This window comes from Pituophis catenifer, unplaced genomic scaffold (assembly GCF_029215685.1).
Source record: "Pituophis catenifer annectens isolate HBS135680 unplaced genomic scaffold, rPitCat1.0.hap2 SCAF_2, whole genome shotgun sequence".
Classification (NCBI taxonomy): domain Eukaryota; kingdom Metazoa; phylum Chordata; class Lepidosauria; order Squamata; family Colubridae; genus Pituophis; species Pituophis catenifer.
The window spans coordinates 47,666,309-47,679,682 of NW_027256882.1; the positions used below are offsets into that span (position 1 = coordinate 47,666,309).

A 13,374-nucleotide genomic window follows, 5' to 3' on the forward strand; every position below is an offset into this window, starting at 1 on the left:
TTCATCTCCCAACTATACAATTTTTAAATCAAATCCATTCTTTTATTGGTCATACTTAAAGCACAAACCTTTGGGATACAGCAATCACTCTGTGGTTTTTACAGCTCTGCTTCATTTTATTTATTACAATTCTCATTTAGTCTTTATTCAACAAGCAAGTTCAAGCACATCTTGAAGTTCAGATACTCAATAAAAGGTCTCTTAAACATCTTCTACCTGTCCACCAAATCCCTCAAGCACACAAAGAAGTTCAGAGTTTCTCTCTAAAATATATTTCAAACAAGCAAGCTTTGGTTTTTGACCTTCTCGGATTAAGGGATTGTTATCACAGGATAATGGCTGTGTAAACAAGCCTAGCTTGACTATTGAGGCATCTGAAACTCCACTATTCCCTCAGAGGTCCTTCTCAGTCTGTACAGTATTTTCTTGTTTATATAAGTCTTGTCTTTCAGAAACCCTTAAATACATCTGTGGCTGAGACAATGTCAGATAACAAGGAAATAATGAATTATTATTAAATTGGCATGAAGGCAAGGAATCAGGCAGTCAGAATTTAGATTTAATGGGCATACATCCAAATTCTGGATTAGCCCAAAGGCCTACTGTATTTTGTTCACCCAGGATCTTTCTCACATAGTTATTGAGATTATTGTACCACAAACAAGATATATGGACAGTTAATATTCAGTTGTCATTTAGAAATAGGCATTCCCAAGGCTTGAACTTCCTATTGTGATTAGTTGCCACTGAGTTATCATGGCGAGTGATCACTAACAGTCTTATCATTCAGTCATTTCCTTCTTCCCATCCCAATAATATCACATATACTAGTAATTTATCCATGCATTGTGGTTCCTGTCTGCTTGTCATCTGACACTCAGCTTCCTTCTTCATCCTGTTGATTCTTTGAGGACAGTCAGGAAGGAAAAAAACGGTGGGGTCCTTAATGTTCTCTGAGCTTGGTTGCTTTCTTGCAGACATTTCTGCAAGTAGCTGACATCATCAGTGCTGGTGTAGGATTGATGATGTTACATAATTGGGCAATGAAACATTTGCAAAAAAAAAAAAAAACACCACCAAATTCAGACAGCATCAAGGACCTTATCGTTCAACCGTGAACTATAAAAATTCTCTTCTAAGAGAAGAAACTGGATGCAGATAGAATTATTTTTCTTATGGCTTCCAACTCCAATCACGTAGGATTGTAACTGACAAGGGCAATTAATGCATATGCAACAGCCTCTTCTTGTCAATGTTTTTTTTTTTCAACATGGGGATAATGAAAGATGAACATGATTAACTTTCTCTCACATAGGGACCAAAATTCCTGAGCAGGACTCATTTAGAGCCCTCCATAAAGCCATAGTGTGGTTCCAGTTTCAAAAGCCAGCAAAAATGAACCAGTACCACAAAACTAATACAGAATCACAAGTTCAGGGAGCTAAAATAAATGCTGTCTAGTTTATAGATATGGGAGAGAAAGAAATAAAATGAACACCATAAAAGAGAAAAGAAATCAAACCTGGGGATTGGAAAACAGGTCAAACAAGATCATTTATGAATCCAAAATTACACACACTGGCTAGATTGGATTTTCAAGCTATTTGTTTAAATCAAATATACCTAATTGAATTTGGAGATGTATTAACCCCAGTGTTGTTACAAAGGAAATACATGATTGAATGTGCAGGCTTATCAACTGGAGAAAGAGAAAGTCTTAATCAATAAAATGTGTATGCGCATATTAAACATTATGATGACATGAGAGCAACCAAGGGGGACCACGGGTGTATGCTAAATTTTAGTCTCTTTCCTTGGAGCTGCTGATGTTTCCAGCAGTTCATGCTAGCTAGGCAGCCTTCCCAGAACATGGCTCACTTTATGAATAATCCCCCGGCCTAAATGTCTGCCCCTCCTCTTTGGAAACCTGAATATTTCAAAACACACGAGTTAATTAACCTGACATCTGAATTGAATCAGCTTTTAAAGCCATTCCTTTTGTCTGCAACTTACAGAAATTCAAATATGTTAATATTTCATTGTCTGCTAGGAAACAGATATATATTAAAAGGCATTCTCTAAGTGAGTCAGACCCAAGTAGATAAAATTACTGCTGTAAAATATAGGAAATATATTCCCTGTCAAGACAGGCAAATGTTCCTTTATGGTTATCTTCTCCTGGCTTGCAAACACTTTATTTACTTACCAAGTTCTGCTTTAATCAGGGTAGTACCCATCCAGGCAAACATCTACTGAACTATATGTATATCGCGTGGGCAAAACCTCAATCTTGATTTATTTATTTTTTACACATACACAGTGTATACCCTTTATTCTCTCCCCATCCCTTAATTTGTCTCTCTTAGTTAAATGCTGGGAAGGATGCTTTTTCTTTAAGTAAACATTTACTCAACAGTGCATATTGTAATGCATGCATTATTACAAATTGAAACATACTAAACACTCACACACATGTGATTACACAGATCAACTTTTTTTTTGTCTGTTAAAATAAACAGGTGGATTCAATTTGCTTTAAAGATTCATCAATGCATTAAAAACTAATGTAAAATCGTCCATATTGTAGTCTAATTGGGAAGCATGTATCACTCTGCATTGTTTACCGAGGTCCAAAGTTTAGCTTTTGAAACAAGATGCCTGCCAGCTATTGTATGATTACATTTACTTATGCATTTGTTTGTTAAATTTTTGTGCTGTCAAATCCACACGGACTCAAAGCAGCTTACAATCCATATAAAACAAGATAATCATCCGCAGTAATAATTTACATCATGACGGCTATAAGGTCTTCAAATTTAAACATTAAAATGCACGCAGTGAGATGAAAAACAGCCAACGACTTGACTAAATCTATAAGTACCTTATGTCATACTATCAATTCATATTATCACTTCCATTCTGGATAACCAAGGACCAAAACCCCTCCAGAACAATTCCATCCTTATTGCTTTTCAGAAGCCCTATTTCATGAAGGATAATCAATACTCAATGGAAGGCTATTCCATTCCATTACAGAGAACAACCTTTTTGGATCACTCCAAAGGCCTAATTATTTTGATTCCATAATGGTCAATCAAGTATGCCATGAATAAACCATAAGGCAGCAAGCAGAAGCAAAACCCTCTGTAACCATGATGTTCTCCAGCAATTGGCCCTGAGAGAAAAGTGTTTTCAACGTAAGAAGTAATGTATGGTCATCATAATTGGCAGCTATTGACAGCCATATCAATAGTTCCTAGGCTAATGAAGTTCATCACTATTGGAAAGATCACTGTTTTTCAACTATGCGTTCGATTTCTTTATAAATATGGGCTCTGAGATTCCAGTGCTATAAAATGAACCACCATCCATTATCCTCAGCATCTATTAGAGATAATAATTAAACACATCCAGATGAAAGGGGGAGAGTTCAACAGACAGAGGAAGTGCTGCTAGAGTTCTCTAGATGTTTATATGGGCCACTGTTTCCAACTGTGCTATTTTTTGCAGTCACCAGCTGAAGATCAGTGTAAGACAGTGTTTCACCACCTGGACCATTTGAAGACCTGTGGATTTCAACTCCCAGAATTCCTCAGTCAGCAAAGCAAATGTATAGACTTATTGGAGAGAGAATTCCATACATTTGGAGGGTGCTTGTTTTAGCACCTTTAACTGATCGATTGTGCTTTGCAGGTTTAACGCTAACTTTCGTACACAAAAAGCTAGCTTGGATCTAAACAAAGGAACCAACCCACCCATTAGGTTTGAGCAGTATCTTTTCTATCTGAGATTTCATGTCATATTTCAGGACCCAAATCTCTCAAGACAATTATTAGTCCGTGTGCACCTTTTCATACCTAGGAAGTTTTTTAGGCCAGGTTCAGCTATTTGTCTGCCAAGACCAACATTTCTCACTCTGAGAACTTTCTAGGAACTCAAGCAAAGGACTCTTTCATTATATGCTTCTAGATATCTAAGATTGATCATAGGACTTTTTGGCATAAGAACATATGACTTACTGTTGAGCCTTGGTTGTTCCCTCAAAAAGCCATTGCTCACCTAGGAAATTAGCCATTCCAGCTGAATTTGTCCCTCATACGCACCGAAACCCACAAAAGTCTAATTTCTGGTCTAATAATGCAACAATTAAAACAGAGAGGATCTTTGAAGCACAGTCAACTCCTTTTTCAAAAATGCTAAATGCCTGTTTATTTATATATCTCCCTTTGGTGAAAAGATCAGGAGAAAAATCACCTCTTTGGTCACCGTTGCTAAGCAACCTCTTTCAAAAGTTCTGCAACACTGATCAAGCATATTATGTTCCACTGACTGGCTTCAGAATAAATATGAGTAACATCTTACCTGTTCTTCTGCAAGAAGCGAGGAAAGGTGCCCACTTCCAGGCAGATAGCCAGAGATCCAAAGCCATCTGTTATACTTGATACTTCTTAACCAGAAGGAAAAAAAAGGATACGGCCTGGGACCACAGGTTTCCTGTTCACAAGTGCAAAAGACAGCTCTGTCTTCAGAAACACAAGAGAAGGCTTGATGAGATGTTGTCCAAAACGGAGCGACATGGTCAGCCCTTTTATGTCCAAAATCTGTGGAGGAGAACATTGGAAAATTTAATTTTATCTCATTTTATCATGCAAGCAAGATCACCGATAGGATATTTTCAATTACCGAAGCTTAACACTTTTTTTATGTTCTGTTCTGTTCTTTTTTTTCTTTTCTTTTGCATTTCCCTGCTTGAATCTTCTCAAAGAAACATCTGTGTCTTGGGCAAGTGAACATTAGTTTGCAAGTTTTTCATCAGTGTATCTCCGTGCTAATTGGACATGTTTGATGTTTGCTAGAGGATGGCTGAGTAAACAATCACAAGCTTCCCTGTAGGAAAAAAATACCATTTTTTAAAAAGAAAATTAATACAATTATTGTATGATTGTTGATGTCTGCAAATTGCCTAGAAATAATTTGTATCCTAAAGGGAAAGATATAGAGAACTGATGGTCTTGTCCACCGTAGTTTCTTAGTGTGAAATAATTTATCTAACTGGTCCTTCATTTTTCACTTTCTACTTTAACAGGGCCGTATCTGGGTTGCCAAAATCAAGAAAGGCTATTAGTAATCAGCAAAGAAATAGAACATAGAACATCACAGTCAGAAGGGACCTTGGAGGTCTTCTAGTCGAACCCCCTCCTCAAGCAGGAGACCTTATACCACCCTAGACAAATGGCTGTCCAGTCTCTTCTTGAAAACCTCCAGTCATGGAGCATCCACAACTTCCAGAGATAAGCTGTTCCACTGATTAACTATTGTCACTTTAAAGAAAAATAAAGAATACCTAACCATTTATTGACATTTAATGATTGTTAGCACTTTTCCAGCTCACATTTGGTCATCTTGAACTAGCCACTCCTTAGAGCCCTGATGGCGAACCTATGGCACGTGTGCCATAAGCGGCACACAGAGCCATGTTGCCTGGCACGCCAGCTCAGCTCCGGCACCAACCAGCTGATTTTTGGGCCTTCTGGACCCACCAGAAGTAGGGAAACAGGCTGTTTCCTGCCTCCAAAGGGCCTGGGGGCAGGGTGGGGAAGGCCTGTTTTTCTCTCACCTGGCTCCAGATCCTCTCTATGCATCTGGGGAGGGTGAAAACAGCCTTCCGCACCCCCTCGGAGGCCCTCTCTAGGAGTCTCTGGAGGCTGGGGACAGCAAAAAACATAACTTCCTGTACAACTGGAAGTTGGGAAACAGGCCATTTCAGGCCTCCAAGGAGGTGGGGAAGGCTGTTCTCACCTTCCGCAAATGCATAGAGAGGATTTGGAGCCAGGTGAGAAACAAAAATGGGCCTACCGGGCCATCACGTGCCAGGAGCGGGGGTGGGCGGGGAGGGGGGGGTTGGCGCACATTTGTGGGGCTGGGGCGCATAGAATTATTGATGTGGGCATCCACGTGCACAAACCTCCCCCGCCCACCCCTTCCTGGCACGCGATGGCAAAAAGGTTAGCCATCACTGCCTTAGAGGATGACACCTTTAGCAGGGTCACCAACAGAACTTACAAGGTAGGCAAGTTCACTGAGGAGCAGAGTGTCTTGAAAATGACCAGATCCTGAACCATGCAAGGTGATAATCAGCATCTTGAGATCAGTCAGGAATTGCAATCAAACTACTAGACTAGGTGTCAGGAGACATAGGTTCTACTCTTCTTTTAAGCACTAAAGCCAACTGGGTAATTTGGGGCTAGTCATTATTTTTTTCAGTCCTAGTCCAGGAAGTCAGAAATCATTCTGGGCAAAGGTAAAAGAAAAACACTTCTACAACATTACCAAAAAAACCCTGCATGGTCCTGTCCATGAACTTACCAGGAACTAGAACTAATTAAAAAAAAAAAATTAGCACTTGAATTGCACCTGGAAACTGTCTGGCAACCAATGCAGTTGCCAGAGATGAGGTGTTGTTACACAGGCAGCCTAGGTCACTGCATGCTGAACCAATTTGACCTTCTGATGGGAGAAATTAAAATTTGTCATCGTTGGGCAGAGTTTCTATGATAAAAATAAATGTTTTCCAATAATGATGTTTTTCTTTTAAACAATACCTATTCTGGCAACTGATACACCATTTAAACAATGAGAGAAAGATATACCTAACTTTCTATGGCAAGGGGGAAAAAAAACAAGAATAAGTATATTCTTTTGAATCGTCATTTTTGTATCTACATGTATCAACAAGTTCCAAATTATCCATTAATTTTTTTAAAAAATAAAATCCTTTGGTAATATCTCCTGTGCATTTTTAGCATTTTTTCCCAAAAGTTCCATCTTTTTGTGGAGAAATACTCCATTCCAATCCCTGAGGAGACATCAATGTTCAAACATAAAACCCAATAATTTATCCATAAATTATTGGTGTTCTCTGAGCTTGGTTGTATTCTTGCAGATCTTTCATTACCAACTAGATAAAAACTTCAGTGCTAGAAGGGACTGCAATTCGCTCTCTGTTTATATACAGTGGCTTGCCCCCTCAGTGTTCATGGAAGTGTAATCCCTTCCCTTTTAGCACTGAATATGTTACCTAGTTGGGTAATGAAATGTTTGCAAGGCAAGAAATTTCACCAATCTCAGAGAGCACCAATTCCATAGATCAACCCTGAGCTACAAATAGCATTCATAAGTTGTTTATAAAATATTGTTTTATATTCATTTGGGGGCATAAATTCCCAATATCAAAGTCTTAACCCTCTCTACATTAACATCCACTCTAATATATGTCATAATCTTCAGTTAGTATAAGTTTTGGAAATAGTTGGAGATTTATATTCAAAACAACTCATTTTTTCCCAGTTCTTCTGAGATAAATTCTTCTCTCAGGCTTTGTGACTTAAACATTTAACATCTTTTTTCCAAATATGTGTTTATTGTAAGCAAAATCACATATTGTTCTAACTGTTTCAGATAATGATTTTTTTTTTCTCTTTTGGGAAGCATTTGCCCCGCTTATATTCCATGTTAAGCATTTCTAATCCATAGTTAGGCCAAGATTTAACTGCTGTGCAGCCTTAATGGACATCTGACCAACATAAGCCTCACTTTCTTAAACATCTTTGGATTTAATTACTTTACAATCTAAGAAAGATATTCTGAATGGCAATGAAAATTAAAGACTCTTGTGAAGGACCTTCTTTTTAAAATTAAGAAAGGAAACAACATTTTAAAGGATTTTAATTTAAAAGCAAAAAGCTGAACAAGATCACGATCCAAGAAATTTTTAAATTGATAAAGGAGATAGTGTTTTTTTATGAAAGTACCTTTGAAAATAACAAAATTAAGTAGATGAACAGACCAGTTCTTTGTGGAAATGCTGATTGTTTATTTTTAAGGACAGTAAATAATTGGTGAATTTTACAAAACAAGAAGATAAGGATAATATGTACTAAACCATGAAAATGTAACTATGGAGAACTAATTGGAACTAAAGTGCTGAGCATAGCAAAGCAAAACAGAAAAAAAGGAGAAACGTTTTACTTTTATCAACATGCTTTCACTTTCTCACAATGGAAACCCAAGACAAGCTCCTAAATTAGAAGAAGGATACAAGGGTTCACTAGAACGACTTACAGATAAGGCATTTCACAAGATTCATTGCAGAAAGTATTGGAAGAATTTGGCAAAGAGATGACTGCAATGGTGTAAAAAGGAAATGGAAGAAGGATTTGCAGGATTTAAAAGAAAAAGTTGTGAAAGAAGAAGTTAAGAAGAGTAAAGTATCTGTAAGGCATCTGGCTGCAGACTTGAAACAAATTACTGAAAAAGTGAAAGTTTTGGAAAGTATGAGTTATAAATAAAGAGACAGACAAAGGTTTGGACAAGTTGCCTTTATTGGAACTAAGTGTAAAAGAATCTTGTTTAAGATTGATAGCAATTCCAAGACAACATTAAGAAGATATCTCAGAAAAAGATTGCTATGTCTCTGAGATGACACTAAGGCACTAAGATTGATAAATTCCATGGAATTAATACACATTTTTTAAAATTAAGAAATGTTTCAAGGGATGTCCTTGTGCACTTTATCAGGAGGGAGACAAGAGATCAAGTTTTACAGCAGCATTTCTAATACTAGACTGAGGACTGGAAATGCAGATGTAATTGTATTTAAGGAAATTCCAATTAAAACACTATGCAAGAGGGGAAAAAAGTATTTTTTTCCCTGAAAAACTTAAAAAGAAGACTATCAATAAGTTGGAAGGGATATTTTCATTTTTGAACCATAGAGACTCAGACTGCAATCTCTGTAGATTTTTTTCCCCAAGATTTTAGAGTAGAATTGAAGAAAATACAAATGGAAGTGACAATGACAGGAGAGACCAAATAAATATCACAACAGATGCAACACAGTGAAAAGAATTCCACGTTGGGTGCTGCAGGTACATAAATTATGATGTAACTTTACAGAGAGAGGGCAAAATATAAATGTATCTATAGCTACTGTCAAGAATATGAAAACACACTTCTTTACAATTTCTCTTTTCCTATTCTATCATTTTGTTTTCTACTTCTTTTTCTGGGTTTTTTTCCCACTAAGTATTTTTATTATCTGTCATGGTTTTTACCATTATTTTACCATTATTTAATTGAAATTGTCTAATTGAAATTAAATAATTTCAATTAAAAATATTAAAAAAAAAACAATTTGACCTTCTGGATGGTCTTCAAAGGCTACCACTTAGAGCAAATTGTAAAGAGGCAATTGAGAAGTGACAAAGACAAGAATGACTGTGACAGTACATCCTGGACCAAGAGAAGTTGCAACTGAAGCCCAAAATGCAATTGGACAATATGGGCCCCTGATGTTTAAGCAGAAGGTGAGAATCCAGGAGAACTCCCAAAGAACAAAGCAAGTTGACAAAGGGAAATTCAACCCTATCCAAAACTAGAAGAAGGTGATCTCTGGAGTGAAAAAGCTAATTAAACAACCCATTTCCTCCTAGCACAATCTTGATTTATAACTTGGCTGATGCTCAGTTAGAGTTCAGTTATAAACTATGAAGGAGGAGCATGGTGGGGTCATGTGGTTAGGATGCTGGGTTGACGATCAGCAAGTCCGTGTTCAAGACCTGAGTGCTGCTGTGTGATCGGGTGAGCTCCCAACATTTGCTCCAACTCCTGCTGACTCAGCAGTTTGAAAGTGTACATTCACACTTTCAATTGTGTAGATTGTAGCTTGCCTTGAGAAGTTATGGGGGACTTCATCACGGGAAGTTTTCAAGAAGAGACTGGACTGCCATCTGTAGAAAAGGTGTAGGGTCTCCTGCTTGCGCGGTAGGTTGGACTAGATCCATGATGGAGAACCTATGGCACGCACGCCAGTAGTGGCACGCAGAGCCCTCTCTGTAGGTATGTGCGCCGTTGCCAGCTGCTCTTCCTGGTTCTGTACCACGCATGTGTGCTGGCCAGCTGGTCCGGTGCATATGCGCACCAGCCAGCTGCTCTCTTCTGGGTTCTAGTGCAAGCATGTGTGCCGGCCAGCTGGTCAGACCAGCATACGTGCGACGGAACCCGGAAGAGCAGCTGGCTGCCACCCACATGTGCACCGGCCAGCTGCTCTCTTCCAGGTTCCAGTGCTCTGGCGCACACGCATGTGCACATGCACACACACACATTCCAGTTTCAGCACTCAGTGCCGAAAAGGTTAACCATGACTGGACTAGATGATCTATGAGGTCCCTTCCAACCAAGTCTGTTAATCGGTTAGGTCTGTTAGATAGATACATACCACTTCGGTGGGTATGGGGCAGAGGTAGGTTTCAGCAGGTTCTGACCAGTTCTGGAGAACCGGTAGTGGAAATTTTGAGTAGTTCGGAGAACCGGTAGTAAAAATTCTGACTGGCCCCGCCCCCATCTATTCTCTGCCTCCCAAGTCCCAGCTGATGGGGAGGGAATGGAGATTTTACAGTATCCTTCCCCTGCCATGCCCACCAAGCCACGCCCACCAAGCCACACTCACAGAACTTGTATTAAAAAATTTGAAACCCACCACTGGTATGGGGACATGAAAGGAGCCCCCAACCAGGTGTCTCCTAGGCAACATGAATGTTACTAGCTAATCCTTTTAACCCAGAAGCGCCCTGGGGCTGCAGACAAAAAAGCCAAGCGAACTATGAAGGGGTAGCTAACATGGAATGTGGAATAACTACAAAATTAAAAATTGGGAAACGAGGGCACAAAGGTCATTTACTATCATTTATTTAACTAATATACAGAATAAATCATGACAAATGGTGGAATAGAAGAAATAGAAATTGGAATTAAAATTGCTGGAAGAAACATTCATGACTTAAAAATACCACATTGACCGTTGGAAGAAAGAGAAGAGTCCCTTGCTGAAGGTACAAGAAGATGGCCTGCTATTTAATATTATAGAAAAAAAAATCCCCACCATTATTGTGTCAGCATTATGATTCAGCAGTACCAACCCAATGCAAATAAGAAAGCGAAGCTGAAGTAGTAACAGACGTTATCTTCTTACATCCCACAGGAAATTCACAGGAATGGTGCCGGTAGCCATGAAATAATAAGATGTCTGATACTTGGGGAAAGACTGTGAGAGATCTAGACTACATTAGTGCAGAGACATCACAGTGACAACAAAGGTACATACTGACAAGGCCACTGTTTTTCCAGTTGTAACATATGATTGCAAAAGCTAGAATATCAGAAAATCTGAACAAAGAGAAAATGATGCCTTTGAACAGTAGTTCTGGAAAAAAATGTTCAAAATAACTTGTACGACAGGAACAAAAATTCAATATTGGATTAAATAAAACTTCTCTGCCCACTGGAAGCTAAGAGTGAGGTACCTTGGAATATAATATAAAGGCAAGAGTCATTAAAAAAATTGAAGGCAATTGAAAGATGCCAAAGAAGACAAAAGTGACTAAACGACACTGATGTAGTGTTACTGATAACATAAACAGACGCTTACAATAACTTAAAGAAACGCTTAATGACAGACAACAACAGAGAAATTACAGGATGTGTATCAAATCACAAAGAGCTAGAATCAACTCTTTGACTGAAGACTAAAAACAGAGATCAAAGAGAAAGAAACACCAAAGATCTTAGTATATAGAAATAAAAGTTTACTCAAAGATTACTCAAATATAAAACAAAGGCTAAGCAAAACAAGAAGAATTACTCAGGTATATTTTAGTGATGGGTTTCTCCATTCTGCCTTGACACCTCAGGCAAAGTGGAGCAAGAGGAATCAGGAGCACCATATCAACTTCCCAATGCTGAGCTTGTCATCTTATTTGAGGAAGGCAATGTCAAGAGTCACAATGGTCTTGGACTGTACTTCAGTGTTGTTTAGATATCGTAGCATACAGGTGTCAAACTCACGGCATCACATTTCCGTCACGTGATGTTTCACGACGATTTTCCCTTCGCAAAACTGGGGTGGGCGTGGCCTGTGTATGATGCATGTGGCCCACGGGATGTCAGTTTGTCACCACAGTTGTAGCAGAATATTGAAAACTGTCAAAGGCCACCCTACTTTAACTTCTACCTCATCTGGACTTCCAAGGAGGGAATATGGTAAACTGAAGACATCTTCACTAAAACAGAGTCACTCACAGGATCTCCACTGGTCCACCAGGGAGGATTAACCCCAGTGAACAAAAAGGCAATTTGAGAGTGATCTCTCCAGATCATCTCTCTACCATCCAAGGACAAAAATCCGATCTAATGTATGACTGCCAGAATGCATCAAGTTGTCAATGACACGGAAGATATCCATAGTTACCATGAAGGCCATAAAGTCCTGAGCCACTCCAAACTGGGTTAGAGTTAGGGCTACTCACTATACAATATACAGGTAGGCTCCAATTTACGATCACAACTGTGCTCAAAATTACTGTTGTTAAGCGAGATATTTGTTAAGTGAGTTTTGCCCCCATTTGATGACCTTTCTTACCACAGTTGTTAAGTGAATCACTGCAGTTGATAAGTTAGTAACCCGGTTGTTAAGTGAGTCTGACTTCTCCATTGACTTTGCTTGTCAGAAGGTTGCAAGATGGGACCACATGACCCTGGAACACTGCAATCGTCATAAATATGAGTCAGTGGCCAAGTATCTGACTTTTGATCACGTGATCATGGGGAGCTACAAAGGTCGTAAGTGTGAAAAATGGTCATCAGTCACTTTTTTCAGTGCAGTTGTAACTTGTGAATGGTCACTAAATGAACTGTTGTAAGTTGAGGACCACCTGTATCAGATATTCTTCTGCAGAAGGATCAAGACATACTTCCCAACAGGAAGCACAGAAAATATTAGCAGCAGGTACCATGTAATTAGTTATACCAAATTCAGTATACTTGGTGGGAATGCGATGGGAACGTTCAGTTAAAAACACAGTAGGTGGGAAAGCCAATTCAGCTTTTAGAACTTTTAGCAGAAGCACTGAATCCTAGAGACACCTCTGAACGAAAAGAATATAGTCTAAAATACCTACAGGGACTCAGCTGACCTTCAAATTTTAGTGCAGCAATTCATCTTCTTGAGCTTGTCAAGATTTCCTAATGTCTGAAGAACTTTTTTCTCAAGAAAGCAAGCTAGAGTCTCTCACAAACCAGATTATTATGCCTCATAAACTCCAGTTATTCTGAGTATATAAATATATATATATATATATGTATATAATACACAAGCAGTCCTCAACTTACAATTACAATAGGGACTGGAAAATTTGTTAAAAAGAGGTGGGATTATTACATGAGCAGCATGTGATTGCATCCAATTTAACTATCTTTTGTCGTTAAGTGAATAGCCACAGATCCTTATGTGAGACATCACATGACTGAGACTTATGACCT

At 38.7% G+C, this 13,374-nt stretch overlaps 1 protein-coding gene across 1 annotated transcript in view; it reads right to left on the reverse strand.

Moving 5' to 3' along the window:
* The window catches only part of FHIT (fragile histidine triad diadenosine triphosphatase), a 1,060,604-nt gene that overhangs the window by 951,240 nt on the left and 95,990 nt on the right, over positions 1 to 13,374 (reverse strand). The window contains exon 2 of the mRNA XM_070933525.1: positions 4,475 to 4,601. Within this exon, the coding sequence (XP_070789626.1) occupies positions 4,475 to 4,577 (103 nt within the window). The 5' untranslated portion in view covers positions 4,578 to 4,601. The remainder of the gene's footprint in view (positions 1 to 4,474; positions 4,602 to 13,374) is intronic.